This window comes from Bos taurus, chromosome 21, assembly GCF_002263795.3.
Source record: "Bos taurus isolate L1 Dominette 01449 registration number 42190680 breed Hereford chromosome 21, ARS-UCD2.0, whole genome shotgun sequence".
In the NCBI taxonomy this organism is placed as follows: domain Eukaryota; kingdom Metazoa; phylum Chordata; class Mammalia; order Artiodactyla; family Bovidae; genus Bos; species Bos taurus.
Genome location: NC_037348.1, coordinates 27,157,296 through 27,175,678, shown reverse-complemented (window position 1 = coordinate 27,175,678; position 18,383 = coordinate 27,157,296). Strand labels below are relative to the sequence as shown.

The following is an 18,383-nucleotide window of genomic DNA, read 5'->3' as shown; positions in this document are numbered from 1 at the left end:
AATGCAGGAGACGTAAGAGACACTTCTCCTATGAGAAGTGTTCTCTGGGAGTTCAGTCTCTGGGGGCAAGATCCCCTGGTAAAGAAACCGCCTGTCAATGCAGGAGACGTAAGAGACACTTCTCTTATGAGAAGTGTTCTCTGGGAGTTCAGTCTCTGGGGCAAGATCCCCTGGAGGAGGGCAGGGCAACCCACTCCAGTATTCTTTCTGGAGAATCCCATAGACAGAGAAGCCTGGCAGGCTACCATCCAAGGGGTCACAAAGAATCGCAGGTGACTGAAGTGACAGCGCACACAAGGGAGGAGGCATGGTTCATTATTGCAAAGTCTTGGTGTAGGAGTCCTTTGTTCCCAGATAGATCAAGTATTCTATAGATCTCCAACAGGAGAAACTGTTCTCTGTTCTGCAACTTTTCATCTCTATAGGAATGGAAAAGTGTTACACCCTTAAAGGTCAGAGCCTTGAGAATGGGCTCTCCTGTGTATTTCAAGCTATAGGCAACATTCTTAACACAATAGAATACAAAGGTTAAAATAAAAGAAATGATTTAATATGGAGTCAGATTTATTTTTCCCATTACATGGACACGACAAGATTCTTACTGTCTCTAAACTTTTTTATTGATAATTAAAAAACTAAACAAACAAGCTATGCCTTGCATCCTCCCTAAATATTTTCTGAACACCAGTCATGGTAACAGATATAAAGTGCTTTGCAAACAGCAGAGCCCTTTCTGGCACAAGGGGTCACCCACGTGATTATTTGGGCAGCACCAAGTGGTCTTAGATCACCTGGTCAAGCCTCTTGCCTTTGGCTGTCTTAACTCCAGCCAGTCTCTGCTGCTACAGCCACCTTAACATGCATATGCATGAGTGGCTTCCTGGCTTCTCTGCTCACAGCATCACTGCAGACGCACAGTCCTGCTCCTGAGAACTGGAGGGCAGAGCAACTCGCACAGCAGACTCCTGCCTGCCTGCTTCTCAGCGCCCTGCCCACCTCTCCTGATCCCTGGCAGCCAGCTGGCTCCCATGAAACCACCGAAGGCATCCCAGCGTTTTAGAAGCATCCGGAGAAATGCCAACCAGCACTACTTCTATCAGGAGTCCCTGCTGCTCAGGTGAGCCGTCCCGCCCATCCACTGTGCAGTGAAGGCAGGTGTGTGAGGAGGAAAAGCCTGGGTCCCCCTTGCTTGCATCTCTCCAGAGGACCAAGTGCCCATCTTCCTGGGTTCTCCTTCAGAATAAGCTCAGAAACTCCTTATCCAGGTCTTCATCCGTCAAGGAAGACAGCCTCAGCCATGGGCACAGAGGGTAGTGTCTACCTGCTTCTGATCAGCATCAAAAAGCTTATACCCCAACCTGCCTTTATTGCTGGCCAAACCCACAGTCGTGCTTTATCTGTTTTCTCTTCTCTTTTACTCCATCAGCAATATCAAGAGAGAGCTGATGTATCGAGAGTAACAGACAATACATCTGTCATAATAAATGAGGTTTCTGTTGGAATATAGACTAGTTAGAAGTGGGGGAGTGTTACTTGAATTTGTTAAACATTTACAAAGATATATTAAAACCTCCATAAATTCAGAGAAGCTGGAGAAAATTCTCCTTGGAGTAAGTAAAAACAACCTGAATTAGAAAAAACAAAGGAATTATTTCCCCTTACCTTTAAGTGCTTCCTTGAAGAAATAGCCATAGCACAATACTCTTTATCCCCTCCTGAAAAGTTGCTTTACGGTACATGTGTCCTTTTGAATTAAGCACAGGAAGCTCAGCTCAGGTGCTCTGTGATGATCTACAAGGATGGGTGGGTTGGGGCCGGGGGCACGGGGCACGGTCCAATGGGGAGGGGATATATTCTATACTTTAAGCTGATTCACTTCATTGTAGAGCAGAAACCGTTATGGAGTCCAAGCTGACTCTGCTTGCCAAACGCCAGCCCAATGAATCTGAGAGAGGAGGGGTTGAGGCAAGGAACAGATTTTAACTGAGGAGAGTGGGCTATCGGAGAAGATGGCAGGCTAGTGCCTCAAAATAACCATCTAGTTACGACTTGGTTGCCAGGTCCTTTCCTTGATCAGAGATGGGGGGAAGTGAGGAAACAAAAGTAAAAAGACTTCAATCCTTACAAATATCCTCTAGAATGGCAAGCCTCAGGCAGGGGGATGTGTTAGTTTCACTTCCTTGCAGTCTTTCACAGGTGGGCGGCTCAGGCAGGCCATTATGTATGTTTAATAACAAAAAAGGGTTAAAGTCACAGAGGCAGTTCCAACATAAATTCAAAATTAACCTTTCCCAGTTACAAAACTAACACAACATTGTAAAGCAATTATATTCCAATAGATAAAAAATATGTAACATTACAGAAAACAATTTGCATTAGAATTAGTGTATTCATTTTCACTGGGAATAAATGTTGCTACACTTTGGAAAGTTGTTCTCCTTAGAGAGTAACTAATATCCTGAAATATTTGCCTGTGTAAATTTGTTTAGCTAATTTGTTCACAGAAACGGCTGCCTGTTTCCCATCCTTATCTCAGATTTCAAATGAATCCAAGCAGGAGTGCGGCCTGGGGGTGCTCTCTAGATGAGACAGTTTGGTTTTTATTTATTTTACATCCAGAATTAGGGGGCAGGAGGAGTCCTTTCTTTATGCTTTGCCACCAAAGATGCTGCTCTTCAGGAATCCTACATAAGTACTTTCTTGGTTCCTTTGACGACAGCTTCTGATAGCATCTTTTATCCTTCGAAGCTTTTGTTTTTCACTGACCCATCAAAGTCAGTGAATGTGTTCCAGTGGCTGCTAACACTACTGGATTCTCTCTCCAACACCCCAGATCCCTCTCCTCTTCTTCCACACACACCAGCTTCATACAGATGACCCCCAGAGAGCAAGAGGCTGAACTTACCCAGGGCAAAATCTTGGCGGGAAGTAATTCTACTAATCCGATTTCCTCCTTAATGCCCTGATCCATTCAGCAACTTGGAGGACAGCTTTACTGCGGATGAAACGGGGGACAGCCATGATCCAGAACAAATCTTTCAGAACATACAGTTCCAGAAAGATCTCATGGCAAACATTCGCTGTCGACCCTGGACCATGGGGCAGAAGCTGAGGGCGCTGAGGTAAGGGCCCCGATAGCACCAGGTGGTTATTGCAAGAGCGTGTGTGCTAATCTGCTTCAGCCCTGTTTGACTCTTTGTGACCTCAAGAACTGTAGCCTGCTAGGCTCCTCTGTCCATGGGATTCTCCAGGCAAGAATACTGGAGAGGGTTGCCAAGGCCTTCTCCAGAAATCAACTCTATTTCAAAAAAACACAAAGGGTCGTGTAGGGACTTGACTGGTGGTCCAGTGGCTGGGACTTTGCCTTCCAAGCAGAGGCTGTGGGTTCCTTCCCTGGTCAAGGAGCGAAGATCCCACTGCATTGGGGCCAAAAAAAACCCCCAAACAGAAGCAATATTGTAACATATTAATAAAGTTTTAAAAAATGGTCCACATCAAAAAAAAAAAAATCTAAGTCATGTATTCTATCAGAATTTTGAAAAGCATACAGAAACTCTGATGATTAATGATTATCTGAACTGTAAGAGGGTGAGTCTTTTTTAACCTGCGGGGAGAGCAAAGCAAATGATAACTTTTCAGTCAGGATTCAAGGAATGAACCAGGTGTTCCTCCGTAAGTGTAGCCAGGGCTCTGAGACGCCGATACCAGGGAGGCCCAGGCCAGCCATCAATCTCTCGGAGAACAGCTCGCCCTTCAAGACCTGCATTTGTCATCCCCTGTCACCTGTCTCCTCCCTGTCACCTGTCTCCTCCCAATTACCTTGAGAAACTACTGGAGCATTACTCCAGTAATTGGACCTGCGGAGACTCACCAGATCTATGGAAGGCAGAGAGAGCAGTGGACCCTGACTGCTCTGGGCCGAGGGAGTGTTGCTGAGGCAGAGAAATCAGGGAACTCCAGCCTTGGGTTTGGACCTACAGCCACCGATCTGGGAGGACAGAGCATGTATTTGTTACCTGTAGAGAGGCTGGGCTGTGACGAGGCCTGGGTTAGGAACTGTCCCCACTGCTGTTACTGACCAGGGTTCTTGGCATCCTTCAGTTCAGTTCAGTCGCTCAGTCGTGTCCAACTCTTTGTAACCCCATGGACCATAGCACGCCAGGCCTCCCTGTCCATCACCAGCTCCCAGAGTTTACCCAAACTCATGTCCGTTGAGTCGGTGATGCCATCCAACCATCTCATCCTCTGTCATCCCCTTCTCCTCCTGCCTTCGATATATCCCAGCATCAGGGTCTTTTCAAATGAGTCAGCTCTTCGCATCAGGTGGCCAAAATATTGAGGTTTCAGTTTCAACATCAGTTCTTCCAATGAACACTCAGGACTGATCTCCTTTAGAATGGACTAGTTGGATCTCCTTGTAGTCCAAGGGACTCTCAAGAGTCTTTTCCAACACCACAGTTCAAAAGCATCAATTCTTTGGCACTCAGCTTTCTTCACAGTCCAAATCTCACATCCATACATGACTACTGGAAAAACCATAGCCTTGACTAGACGGACCTTTGTTGGCAAAGTAATGTGTCTGCTTTTTAATATGCTGTCTAAGTTGGTCATAACTTTCCTTCCAAGGAGCAAGTGTCTTTTAATTTCATGGCTGCAGTCACCATCTGCAGTGATTTTCGAGCCCCCCAAAATAAAGTCTGCCACTGTTTCCACTCTTTCCCCATCTATTTGCCATGAAATGATGGGACCGGATGCCATGATCTTAGTTCTCTGAATGTTGAGTTTGAAGCCAACTTTTTCACTCTCCTCTTTCACTTTATCAAGAGGCTCTTTTGTTCTTCTTCACTTTCTGCCATAAGGGTGGTGTCATCTGCATATTTGAGGTTATTGATGTTTCTCCTGGCAATCTTGATTCCAACTTGTGCTTCATCCAGCCCAGCGTTTCTCATGATGTACTCTGCATATAAATTAAATAAGCAGGGTGACAATATACAGTCTTGACGTACTCTTTTTCCTATTTGGAACCAGTCTATTGTTCCATGTCCAGTTCAAACTGTTGCTTCCTGACCTGCATACAGATTTCTCAGGAGGCAGGTCAGGTGGTCTGGTATTCTCATCTCTTTCAGAATTTTCCACAGTTTATTGTGATCCACACAGTCAAAGGCTTTGGCATAGTCAATAAAGCAGAAATAGATGTTTTTCTGGAACTCTCTTGCTTTTTCAATGATCCAATGGATGTTGGCAATTTAATCTCTGGTTCCTCTGCCTATTCTAAAACCAGCTTGAACATCTGGAAGTTCATGGTTCACGGATTGCTGAAGCCTGGCTTGGAGAATTTTGAGCATTACTTTACTAGCATGTGAGATGAGTGCAATTGCGTGGTAGTTTGAGCATTCTTTAGCACTGCTTTTCTTTGTGGTTGGAATGAAAACTGACCTTTTCCAGTCCTGTGGCCACTGCTGAGTTTTCCAAATTTGCTGGCATATTGAGTGCAGCACTTTCACAGCATCATCTTTTAGGATTTGAAATAGCTCAACTGGAATTCCATCACCTCCACTAGCTTTGTTCATAGTGATGCTTCCTAAGGCCCACTTGACTTCACATTCCAGGATATCTGGCTCTAGGTGAGTGATCACACCATCGTGATTATCTGGGTTGTGAAGATCTTTTTTGTACAGTTCTTCTGTGTATTCTTGTCACCTCTTCTTAATATCTTCTGCTTCTGTTAGGTCCATACCATTTTGGTCCTTTATTGTGCCCGTCTTTGCATGAAATGTTCTCTTGGTATCTCTAATTTTCTTGAAGAGATCTCTAGTCTTTCCCATTCTGTTGTTTTCCTCTATTTCTTTGCACTGATCACTGAGGAAGACTTTCTTATCTCTCTTTGTTATTCTTTGGAACTCTGCATTCAGATGGGTATATCTTTCCTTTTCTCCTTCGCTTTTCACTTCTCTTCTTTTCACGGCTATTTGTAAGGCCTCCTCAGACAGCCATTTGCTTTTCTGCTTTTCTTTTTCTTGGGGATGGTCTTGATCCCTGTCTCCTGTACAATATCACGAATGTTCGTTCATAGTTCATCAGACACTCTATCTATCAGATCTAGGCCCTTAAATCTATTCCACTGCCTAATCATAAAGGATTTGATTTAGGTCATACCTGAATGGTCTAGTGGTTTTCCCTACTTTCTTCAATTTAAGCCGGAATTTGGTAATAAAGAGTTCATGATCTGAGCCACAGTCAGCTCCCAGTCTTGTTTTGCTGACTGTATAGAGCTTCTCCATGTTTGGCTGCAAAAAATATAATCAATCTGATTTTGGTGTTGGCCATCTGGTGATGTCCATGTGTAGAGTCTTCTCTAGTATTGTTGGAAGAGGGTGTTTGCTATGACCAGTGTGTTCTGTTGGCAAAACTCTATTAACCTTTGCCCTGCTTCATTCTGTACTCCAAGGCCAAATTTGCCTGTTACTCCAGGTGTTACTTGACTTCCTACTTTTGCATTCCAGTCCCCTCTAATGAAAAGGACATCTTTTTTGGAGTGTTAGTTCTAAAAGGTCTTATAGGTCTTCATAGAACTGTTCAACTTCAGCTTCTTCAGCATTACTGGTCAGGGCATAGACGTGGATTAACGTGATATTGGATGGTTTGCCTTGGAAACAAACAGAGATCATTCTGTCAGTTTTGAGACTGCATCCAAGTACTGCATTTTGGATGCTTTTGTTGACTATGATGGCCACTGCATTTCTTCTAATGGATTCTTGCCCACAGTAGTAGATATAATGGTCATCTGAGTTCAATTCACCCATTCTAGTCCATTTTAGTTCACTGATTCCTAAAATGTTGATGTTCACTCTTGCCATCTCCTGTTTGATCACTTCCAATTTGCTTTATTCATGGATCTAACATTCCAGGTTCCTATGTAATATTGCTCTTTATAGCATCGGACCTTGCTTCCATCACCAGTCACGTCCACAACTGGCTGTTGGCCTCCTTAATCAATAGAAATTAACCAGAGGTCAGACAAGAAATTCAGACGAGGCTTTATTGGGGTCCCTGCTGCAGCAGGGAGGAACAAGAACAGATAACAGGTTCCCTTGTTTGCCAGCTCATTGAAGCAGGGTGGGGTGTACAAGTTTGTTCCTTACATGCAGTGAGGGTAGGGTGTGTTCAGGGGTCAGGCTGGAGGGGTGGCTTAGGTGGTCTGCCCACCCTGAGGTGGTGCTGTGTGCAGGGGGCATGCATAGTACCTTGCTTTTGTTCCTGACTCTTCAGAAGTGACAGTTTGGGTTTTGGTCTCTTTTTATCTTATTGTCCATAATTTGCCTCAACTGTGCGTGCAGGCAGTTCTTTTTAGTTTCTTTGTATTTTGTTGCCTGGGAGGTGTGTCCAGGTGCACACACTACAGGAAAGGGTCCCAGGTCCCAGCCTGGCTCACTGCTGCCTTGGCCCCCTACTCAGTCCTTACACACCCACCCTCTCCCATGGTTGCTTCAGTTCTGTCATCCTTATTAGCTAATGGGCTATTCCAGGGGAACAACTGTATTTTATGCACCTCTGTGTTCCACTGTACTTGACCTAAACAGGTATGCAGAAAGTCGCTTGCATGGAAAATGTAATGAATGAATTGGGAGAATAGCATACACTACCATGTGTAAAAAGATATCTAGTGGGAAGCTCCACTGCTGTAACACAGAGCTCAGCTGGGTGCTCTGTGATGACCTAGAGGGGTCGGATGGGGATGTGGAGGGAGATATAAGAGGGAAGGGATATATGTATGCATACAGCTGATTCACATCATTGAACAGCAGAAACTAACACAACATCATAAAGCACCTATATCCCAATCAGAAAAGAAAAAAATTGACCTAAAATTTTATAATGAATGAATGAAATGAAATGAATTATTATTTTCGCTGATATAGGCCCCGTCTGTTGTTGGTGTTCAGTCGTTAAGTAACGTTTGACGTGACTCATGGACTGCAGCACACCAGGCTCTTCTGTCCTCCACTGTCTCCCAGAGTTTGCTCAAATTTATGTCCATTGAATTGGTGATGCCATCTAACTATCTTATCCTCTGCCACCCTCTTCTCCTTTTGCCTTCAGTCTTCCTCAGCAACAAGGTCTTTTCCAGTGAGTCAGCTGTTCTCACCAGGTGGCCAAAGTACTGGAGCTTCAGCTTCAGCTTCAGTCCTTCCAATGAATATTCAGGTTTATTTCTTTTAGGATTGACTGGTTTGATCTACAACTGACTGGAAAGATTGAGGGCAGGAGGGAAAGGGTGTGGCAGAGGATGAGATGTTTGGATGGCATCACCGACTCAATGGACCTGAGTCTGAGTGAACTCTGGGAGATAGTGCAGTACAGGGGAGCCTGGCATGCTGCAGTCCTTGGGGTCTCGAAGAGTCAGACACGACTTAGAGACTGAACAACAACTGGTTGTCAAAAGTTAGAAAACGCAAGATTTGCATAAGCGCATCTCTTCTCCACTGTTTGGCTATCTATTCCTACTGCACATTCACATGTGTTGCTGAGATTACCCGGGTGATAAACTTGTGCTCACCACCATGTTTTTGTTCTTTTCTCAGGCGAGCAAAGGATATTGTGCTGAAGTTTGAAGGGCGGTTGACCAGGACTCGAGGCTACCAAGCGGCGGGTGCCGAGGTAAAGAGCATACACACGCAGGTGCCCACTCTTCCTCTGGTCCCCTAGCCCAGGCAGTTGTAATTAACCTTGCACTTGCTGTACTATATGGGTTATAAACGTCCCTCATTAATAGTTGTTGAACAGTATGGTGAGCTCGAAGGTCCGAGTTTCCCAAAACTTGCATTTGAAGTCCCAGTGACGTCACTTAACAAATTATGCTTCCCGGAGGAAGCCCAACTCATCAGAAAAAGGAGATCTTCCCTTGGGAGAATGATCTGGCCTCTTTCCCAAGTGAAGCCCACTTACATGTGTGGGTTTTCTGCACTGTATTTCATCTAATAAGAAAGTTGCAGGCGTATTCCAATGCTCACTTTATAATACAGTGCTAGATTATTGCTTGTTACTTTTCCTATCCAGTTACTGACCATTGAACTTTAGTATACATGAAAGTATCTATTAATAAAGACATTCCAATAATTTTCATAAATGCTTCAAAAACAATGAAAAAAATTATTTCTTCCACTCTAATCCTCTACTTTCCATAGTATCTTTTGGTGGGGGATAAAGTAGATAAGAGTAACTTTTACTGCTTTGCTAGTATCTTTCTTTAAACTTCACATTTCAGTCATTGGATATATAATTTTCACATCAGACTAATTGTGTTGTTATTGTTTAGTCACTAACTCGTGTCCAACTCTTTGCAGTCCCATAGACTGTGGCCACCAGGGTCTTCTGTCCATGGAATTTCCCAGGCAAGAATATTGGAGTGGGTTGCCATTTCCTTCTCCAGGGGATCTTCCCAACCCAGGGATTGAACCCACTGTTCCTGCATTGGCAGGTGAATTCTTTACCATCTGAGCCACCAGGGAAGCCCCAGAGTAATTATAGTATACAAATACTTTTGTCTTGCTTTCTTTTTTTCAGGTAACACCATAACAAGGATTTTTCTCCATGTTGCTGTTTTATTTTTCACCATGTTTTTGTACTTATTGTTTTCGATGACTCTGTAATATTCCATCAGGAAGATGTATGTTAATTTAATTAGTTACTTGCCCGCTGGTGATATTTAAATAGCTTCTAATTTTTCATTAGTGTAAACAGACCTGCAAAGATTGTCTTTGTACAGATGGCTTTTCCAGTCTTTTAAAAGTCTTTTTTCTAGGCTACATGTCAAAACTATGACCTCTGTAGAAAAAAGGATGATCCATGTTTTTTGGTTCTTGATAAATATTAATCAACTGTTTTCCAAAAGCATTTACCATCCACTATGAAGACAGCAGATTTTTTCATTCTGACACTTTGGTTCTTCCCCTCCTCATTCATAACATCATTTCTCTACCCCTTTTTTTTTCAGGGTTAACTTTATTCATTCTTATATCTCATATGATAGTGATCAATGATTGTGTCTTTTTTATTGGAATATAATTGCTTTACAATGTTGTATTAATTTCTGCTGTACAACAAAGTGAATCAACTATATATGTGTATATATATCCCCTCCCATCCACCCTTATCCCTCCTCTCGGGTCATCACAGAGCACCAGGTTGAACCCCCTGTGCTATACAACGTCTTCTCACTAGCTACCTATTTTATGCATGGTAGTATATATATATCAATCCCAGTCTCCCAGTTTGTCCCACCCATCTCCCCCCGCCATGTCCACATGTCCCTTCTCTACAAGTATGTCTATATTTCTGCCTGGGAAATAGGTTCATCTGTACCATTTTTCTAGATTCCATACATATGCATTAGTATATGATATTTGCTTTTCTTTTGCTGACTTCAGTTCAGTTGCTTAGTTGTGTCTGATTCTTTGCGACCCCATGGACTGCAGCATGCCAGGCCTTCCTGTCCATCACCAACTCCCAGAGCTTGCTCAAACTCATGTCCATTAAGTCAGTGATGCCATCCAACCATTTTATTCTCTGTCCTCCCCTTCTCCTCCTGCCTTCAATCTTTCCCAGCATCAGGGTCTTTTCCAATGAATCAGTTCTTCACATCAGGTGACCAAAGTATTGGAGTTTCAGCTTCAACATCGGTCCTTCCAATGAATATTCAGAACTGATTTCCTTTAGGATTGACTGGTTGGATCTCCTTGCAGTCCAAGGGACTCTCAAGAGTCTTCTCCAACACCACAGTTCAAAAACATCAATTCTTCGGTGCTCAGCTTTCTTTATACTACAACTCTCACATCCATACATGACCACTGGAAAAACCATAGCCTTGAGTAGACAGACATTTGTTGGCAAAGTAACGTCTATGCTTTTTAATATGCTGTCTAGGTTGGTCACAGCTTTTCTTCTAAGGAGTAAGCGTCTTTTAATTTCATGGCTTCAGTCACCATATGCAGTGATTTTGGAGCCCAAAATAAAGTCTGACACTGTTTCCACTGTTTCCCCATCTATTTGCCATGAAGTGATGGGACCAGATGCCATGTTCTTAGTTTTCTGAATGTTGAGTTTCAAGCCAACTTTTTCACTCTCCTCTTTCACTTTCATCAAGAGGCTCTTTAGTTCTTTGCTTTCTGCCATAAGGCTGGTGTCATCTGCATAGAGGTTATTGATATTTCTCCCAGTAATCTTGATTGCAGCTTGTGCTTCTTCCAGCCCAGCATTTCTTTTGATGTACTCTGCATATAAGTTAAATAAGCAGGGTGACAAAATACAGCCTTGATGTACTTTCTTTCTGACTTACTTCCCTCTATATGACAGACTTTAGGTCCATCCACATATCTCCAAATGACCCAATTTTGTTCCTTTTAATGGCTGAATGATAGTCCATCTTACATACATTAATGTACATTGTATATACATTGCATTCAGAATTAAATCCAGACTCCTTCCTCTGACCCACCAGATCAGCCATTTCCTACATTTTGACCTCCTCTCATTCCTTTCTTCTTATTCTTTCCTGTAAAATGCCCAGCTAATGCTAACCCACAGGCTTCTCCTAGCTATTCTCCCTTTCTAGGTAGCTCCTCTAAGGACTAATTATTTTTTGAACTATTGATTAATTTTCATTCACATCTCAGCTCATGTATGACCTCCCCAGATAGACCTTCCTTGACCCTTTGTTTCAAAAAGCTATCCCCCAGTTCTAATGAGTTGAATTCTTCGTTGTTTCCTCCCTTCTACCTGGATGCAAACTCCATACCAGCTGATACCTCACACATCTTGCTCATGATTTGTATCCGAGGTATTGGAAACGCAATGTAGGTGGTCAGTACACACTCTGGATGGACAGATTGTTCATAAGCTATGATACATGTTGTTAGTACACATCTGTTCCCAATGATCTTAGAAGCCTTACCAAATCTCAATAACCCAGGCCTGAAATTAGGACCCATTTCTTCCTTGGTTTTGCTTAATTTTGTGTTCACTTTGCTCTTAAAAGTCTTCCCTGGTGGCCCAGATGGTACAGTCTGCCTGCAATGAAAGAGACCTGGATTTGATTCCTGGGCCGGGATGATCCCCTGGAAAAGGGAATGGCAACCCACTCCAGTATTCTTGCCTAGAGAATCCCATGGACAGAGGATCCTGGTGGCTACAGATCACCGGCTTGAAAAGTCGGACACAGCTGAGCGACTGAGCATGCCCGCTGGGAGCCTCACCCCCATGTAGGACCTGGGCTCCACACAATCACTGCCACCATCATGAATGTCAAGTCCTCTAATCCTGCTCCCTTCTCTCTAGCTGTGGCGGAAGTTTGCTCGCCTGGCTTGTAACTTCGTGGTCATCTTCATCCCCTGGGAAATGAGGATAAAGAAAATCGAAAGTAAGTGCTGGCGCTTGGAGGAGTAGGGTGGGAGGTGGTGCTGGTGGGCAGCCAGCAGTGAGGTCTGAGATGGGTCTGGGGTGAACTGGTTCCTACACTGGGCAGTCAGGGCCCTTGTACACACAGTGCTGACTGAGGCTGCCCAGGGGTCTATAGAGGTGGGAGACATAGTGTTTGTCTCTGCCACCTCCCAGGATAAAAACAGCCCCACATTCCTCTGGAGCTCTGTCAGTTCTCTGTCAGTTCATGCCTTATATAATATACAATATTATATAATATTGTATATTGTATAATATATATTGTATATATATTATATACATATATATATATATAATCAGTAATCTTGATTGAAGCTTGTGCTTCATCCAGCCCAGCATTTCTCATGATGTACTCTGCATATAAGTTAAATAAGCAGGGTGACAATATGCAGCCTTGACTTACTCCTTTCCCTATTTGGAACTAGTCTGTTTTTCTATGTCCAGTTCTAACTGTTTCTTCTTGACCTGCATACAGATTTCTCAGAAGTCAGGTCAGGTGATCTGGTATTCCCATCTCTTGAAGAATTTTCCACAGTTTATTGTGATCCACACAGTCAAAGGCTTTGGCATAATCAGTAAAGCAGAAGTAGATGATTTTCTAGAACTCTCTTGCCTTTTTGATGATGCAACGGATGTTGGCAATTTGATTTCTGGTTCCTCTGCCTTTTCTAAATCCAGCTTGAAATCTGGAAGTTCATGGTTCATGTACTGTTGAAGCCTGGGTAGGAGAATTTTGAGCATTACTTTGCTAGCATGTGAGATGAGTGCAGTTCTTCAGTAGTCTGAACATTCTTTGGCATTGCCTTTCCTTGGGATTGGAATGAAAACTGACGTTTTCCAGTCCTGTGGCCACTGCTGAGTTTTCCAAATTTGCTGGCATATTGAGTGCAGCACTTTCACAACATCATCTTTCAGGATTTGAAATAGCTCAACTGCAATTCCATCACCTCCACTAGCTTTGTTCGTAGTAATGTTTCCTAAGGCCCACTTGACTTTGCATTCCAGGATGTCTGGCTCTTGGTGAGTGATCACACCATCATGCTTATCTGGGTCATGAAGATATTTTTTTGTACAGTTCTTCTGTGTATTCTTGCCACCTCTTCTTCTTAATATCTTCTGCTTCTGTTAGGTCCATACCATTTCTGTCCTTTATTGTGCCTATCTTTGCATGAAACGTTCCTTTGGTATCTCTAATTTTCTTGAAGAGATCTCCAGTCTTTCCCATTCTATTGTTTTCCTCTATTTCTTTGCATTGATCACTGAGGAAGACTTTCTTATATCTTCTTGCTCTTCTTTGGAACTTTGCATTCAAATGGGTATATTTTTCCTTTTCTCCTTTGCCTTTCACTTCTTTTCTTTTCACAGCTATTTGTAAGGCCTCCTCAGACAACCATTTTGCCTTTTTGTATTTCTTTTTCTTGGGGATGGTCTTCATCACTGTCTCCTGTACAGTGTCACAAACCTCCATCCGTAGTTCTTCAGGCACTTTGTCTATCAGATCTAATCCCTTGGATCTGTTTGTCACTTCCACTGTATAATCATAAGGGATTTGATTTAAATAGGAAACCATGAGGGAATAAAAAGAAATACAAGTACTGTGATGTGAGAATGGAAGCCTGTCAAATTCTGAAAGTAAAGAAGGAATCACCCAGGAACATACTGTTATATTTAACTACACATAAAAGAAATTTTATGTACATAAAAAATAGAGGTAAAAGTTAGATTACAAATTGAGGAGGGGAAAAGCATTTTTAACATTTAAGTGATATTAATCCCTTTCATACCAGTGGTAGAAATGTCAATTGGGATGCTATTTCTAGGGGAAAGTGGTAATTTGAACCAAACATCTTCAAAATCTTTATACTGTTTGATAGAACCCTTCTATTCCCTAACAACCAGAGAAAAGAGTAGCCACAACAAAATCAAACACACTTGATTCCCTTCCCAGATCCCTTTACTTGTCTGGTCCACCCTTTTTCAGCTGTTCTGAGCACTGGCTGCTATGACTTCTGGCCGCTCCCTTCTCTCGAGGATTAGTCTTGGCCCACATTGTTCCAGATGTTGGGCAGACATCACCTGCTCCCCCAGCCCCACTGGAGAGCCTACAGGTGATGACTAAGGGGTATTCAAGTCTAGCTTCTTGTTCAAAGTGGAACCAACACTATGATGAAACTTGCCCTCCAGAGCTCCCCATGGGATTAGGCTAAGCCAGGTTCAAGTTGAGACCACATTTTTGCTCAGCTCTTTCCCCTGACCTCCTCTGACCCACTTTCTCTTGAGATTGCTTCCTCAATATATTGTGTTCAGTTCAGTTCAGTCGATCAGTCATGTCCGACTCTTTGCCACCCCATGGACTGCAGCATGCCAGGCTTCCCTGTCCATCACCAACACCTAGAGCTTGCTCAAACTCATGTCCATCAAGTCAGTGATGCCATCCCACTATCTCATCCTCTGTCGTCCCCTTCTCCTTCTGCCTTCAATCTTTCCCAGCATCAGGGTCTTTTCCAGTGAGTCAGTTCTTCCCATCAGGTGGCCAAAGTATTGGAGTTTCAGCTTTAGCATCAGTCTTTCCAATGAATATTCAGGACTGCTTTCCTTTAGGATGGACTAGTTGGATCTCTTTGCAGTCCGAGGGACTCTCAAGAGCCTTCTCCAATACCACAGTTCAAAACATCAACACTTCAGCGCTCAGCTTTCTTGATAGTTCAACTCTCACATCCATACATGACTACTGGAAAAACCATAGCTTTGACTAGATGGACCTTTTTTGGTAAAGTAATATCTCTGCTTTTTAATAGGCTGTCTAGGTTGGTCATAGCTTTTCTTCCAAGGAGCAAGCGTCTTTTAATTTAATGGCAGCACTCACCGTCTGCAGTGATTTTGGAGTCAAAAAAAAAGAAAACCTCTCACTGCTTCCCCATCTATTTGCCATGAAGTGATGGAACCAGATGCCATATCTTAGTTTTCTGAATGTTGAGTTTTAAGCTAACTTTTCACCCTCTTTCGCTTTCATCAAGAGTCTCTTTAGTTCTTCTCTTTCTGCCATAAGGGTGGTGTCATCTGCATATCTGAGGTTATTGATATTTTTCCGGTTATCTTGACTCCAGCTTGTGCTTCATCCAGCCCAGCACTTCACATGATATACTCTGCACTTAAGTTAAATAAGCAGGGTGAAAATATACAGCCTTGACATACTCCTTCCCCGATTTGGAGCCAATCTGTTGTTTTATGTCCAATTTTAACTGTTGCTACCTGACCTGCATACAGGTTTCTCAGGAGTCAGGTCAGGTGGTCTGGTATTTCCTTCTCTTTAAGAATTTTCCACAGTTGTTGTAATCCACACAGTCAAAGGCTTTGGTATAGTCAATAAAGCAGAAGTAGATGTTTTTCTAGAACTCTCTTGCTTTTTCGATTATCCAACAGATGTTGGCAATTTGATCTTTGGTTCCTCCGCCTTTTCTAAATCCAGCTTGAACATCTGGAAGTTCATGGTTCATGTACTGTTGAAGCCTGGCTTGGAGAATTTTGAGCATTACTTTGCTAGCATGTGAGATGAGTGAAATTGTGCGGTAGTTTGAACATTCTTTGGCATTCCCTTTCTTTGGGATATAAATCATGTTCAGTTTAGTTCAGTTCAGTTCAGTCGCTCAGTCATTTCCGACTCTTTGCGACCCCATGAATTGCAGCATGCCAGGCCTCCCTGTCCATCACCAACTCCTGGAGTTCACTCAAACTCACATCCATCGAGTCGGTGATGCCATCCAGCCATCTCATCCTCTGTCGTCCTCTTTTCCTCCTGCCCCCAATCCCTCCCAGCATCAGTCTTTTCTAATGAGTCAGCTCTTCACATGAGGTGGCCAAAGTACTGGAGTTTCAGCTTTAGCATCATTCCTTCCAAAGAACACCCAGGACTTCTCAGGCTCTGATTCTAGGAAATCTGACCTTAGAAACTGATTTCTGCAGAATCATTTATGCTAGCAAATACTCTACCTAGTGAAAAGTTAGAAACTTCCAAAAAGTCAGGGAGTTGAGTTTAAGTTAAATAAATTATGGAACAATAAAATTCATTTTATAGGGAAACATTTTGTATGAGAAAATGTTCATAATAGATTGTTAACCCTGGATATGTAGAGACATGGCAGTTTTATATCAAAAAATACACATATAGGATGACAATGGATGGTTCCACTAAAAATTTACTATAAAGTAATTGTAGTAGTGATTTTAATTTAGTAGCCTTGGAGTAAGTGACTTTTTTTGGCTTTCTTTGTGTTTTACTACTTATTATGAAACATAAGATATATTTGAAATAAAATTTCAAGATGCTACTTTTCCAAAGTGTGATACAAGTCCACCTGCTCCAGAAAGTCATCAGAAGTGTCACCTACATCCCCATCAAACCTCCTCTAAGCCCCCTTGTTTTCTCAGTAGAAATTTGTTTTTAGTCATTTTTCGGCTATGCTGTGGGGCACGCAGGAACCTCAGTTCCAGGACCAGGGAGTGGTCCACCTGCGGGCCACCTGCAGTAGAAGCAGGGAGTCTTAACCACTAGACCATCAAGGAAGTCCCAGAAATTTGTTTTTAAATGTCCTTTTTTATTTTAGAATAAGTTTAGATGTATGGAAAAGTGGCAAGGAGAATTCTAATAACCCCTTTGACCACTTTCACCTAATGTTAACATCTAACATGCTGTTATTTCTTTTGAAATTAAGACAAAAGAATCCTTACAATATCCTTGGAATTTTCCAAACTATGCAAAATGAAAAAGAAATCTTTTAAATCCTCAAAAGAGGCTGATATTTCTGAACGTAGATGAAATGTAAATCTGATAAAAAGCATTTTAGATCCATATGACATGAGGGAAAGTGTGACATTAGGGATTAAGGATGTATGTATGTAACTGGTAGATATAAAGGAATGTGTTAATCCTTCTGAATGATCATCATGGGTCAAGACCCTGATAGGGACATTATTGCATTCTTAGTCAATGTCCTGCTGATGTAAGAAAAAAAAAAATAAGTGTTGCTTTACAGAGAACTTCTTACACTGGGAGAATTTTCTTTAAACTGTGCTCCTTACCTTGTTTTTCTTTAGGTCATTTTGGATCTGGTGTTGCCTCTTATTTCATATTCTTGAGATGGTTATTTGGGATCAATATTGTGCTCACGATTATGACAGGTGCTTTTATTGTTCTTCCAGAGGTAAGAACTATATCAGGAGAGTTTAAAGTGCCGTTTGTTATAAAGAAGAGATGTTTAGAGCTGTAGCGTAAGACAGGCACACTCATTATCCTGGTGGGAAGGATAATCTATGTGTCCAAACAGGGCTTGGTGACCTTTTTTCAGTAAAGGGCCAGATAGTAAATATTTCAGTCTTTGTGGGCTTCTTAAATCTGCTACATCATACAAACGTGACTGATAAGCCCTAGGTCACTAGTAAGTGTGGCTGCATTCCGATAAAATTTTATTTATGAGTGCTGAGTCACTCAGTCATGTCTGACTCTTTGCGACCCCATGGACTGTAGCCCCCAGACTCCTCTGTCCATGGGATTCTCCAGGTAAGAATACTGGAGTGGGTAGCCATTCCCTTCTCCAGGGGATCTTACCGACCCAGGGATTGAACCCAGGTCTCCTGTATAGCAGACAGATTCTTTACCATCTGAACCACCTGGGAAGCAATTTTGGATTCTTTTCCAACCATTTAAAAATATGCAATGGTCTCCCCAGGTGGTTCAGTGGTAAAGTATCCAACTGTCAAGCAGTAGATGTGGGGTTGATCTCTGAGTTGGGAAGATCCTCCAGAGAAGAAAATGGCAACCTACTCCAGCATTCTTGCCTGGGAAATCCCACAGGCAGAGGAGCCTGGGGGTCTATAGTCCATGGGGTCACAAAGAATTGGATATGACTTAGCCACTAAACCACCACCACTCA

The 18,383-nt window shown here is 42.6% G+C and overlaps 1 protein-coding gene across 1 annotated transcript in view; it reads left to right on the top strand.

Annotated features, from left to right (window-relative positions):
• The first annotated feature begins 817 nt into the window (after positions 1-817).
• Positions 818-18,383, top strand: part of TMC3 (transmembrane channel like 3) — a 55,518-nt gene continuing 37,952 nt past the window's right edge. The window contains exons 1-5 of the mRNA XM_003587557.5: positions 818-1,117; positions 2,976-3,122; positions 8,583-8,658; positions 12,334-12,415; positions 17,548-17,654. Coding sequence (XP_003587605.2) covers positions 1,029-1,117; positions 2,976-3,122; positions 8,583-8,658; positions 12,334-12,415; positions 17,548-17,654 — 501 coding nt within the window. The 5' untranslated portion in view covers positions 818-1,028. The remainder of the gene's footprint in view (positions 1,118-2,975; positions 3,123-8,582; positions 8,659-12,333; positions 12,416-17,547; positions 17,655-18,383) is intronic.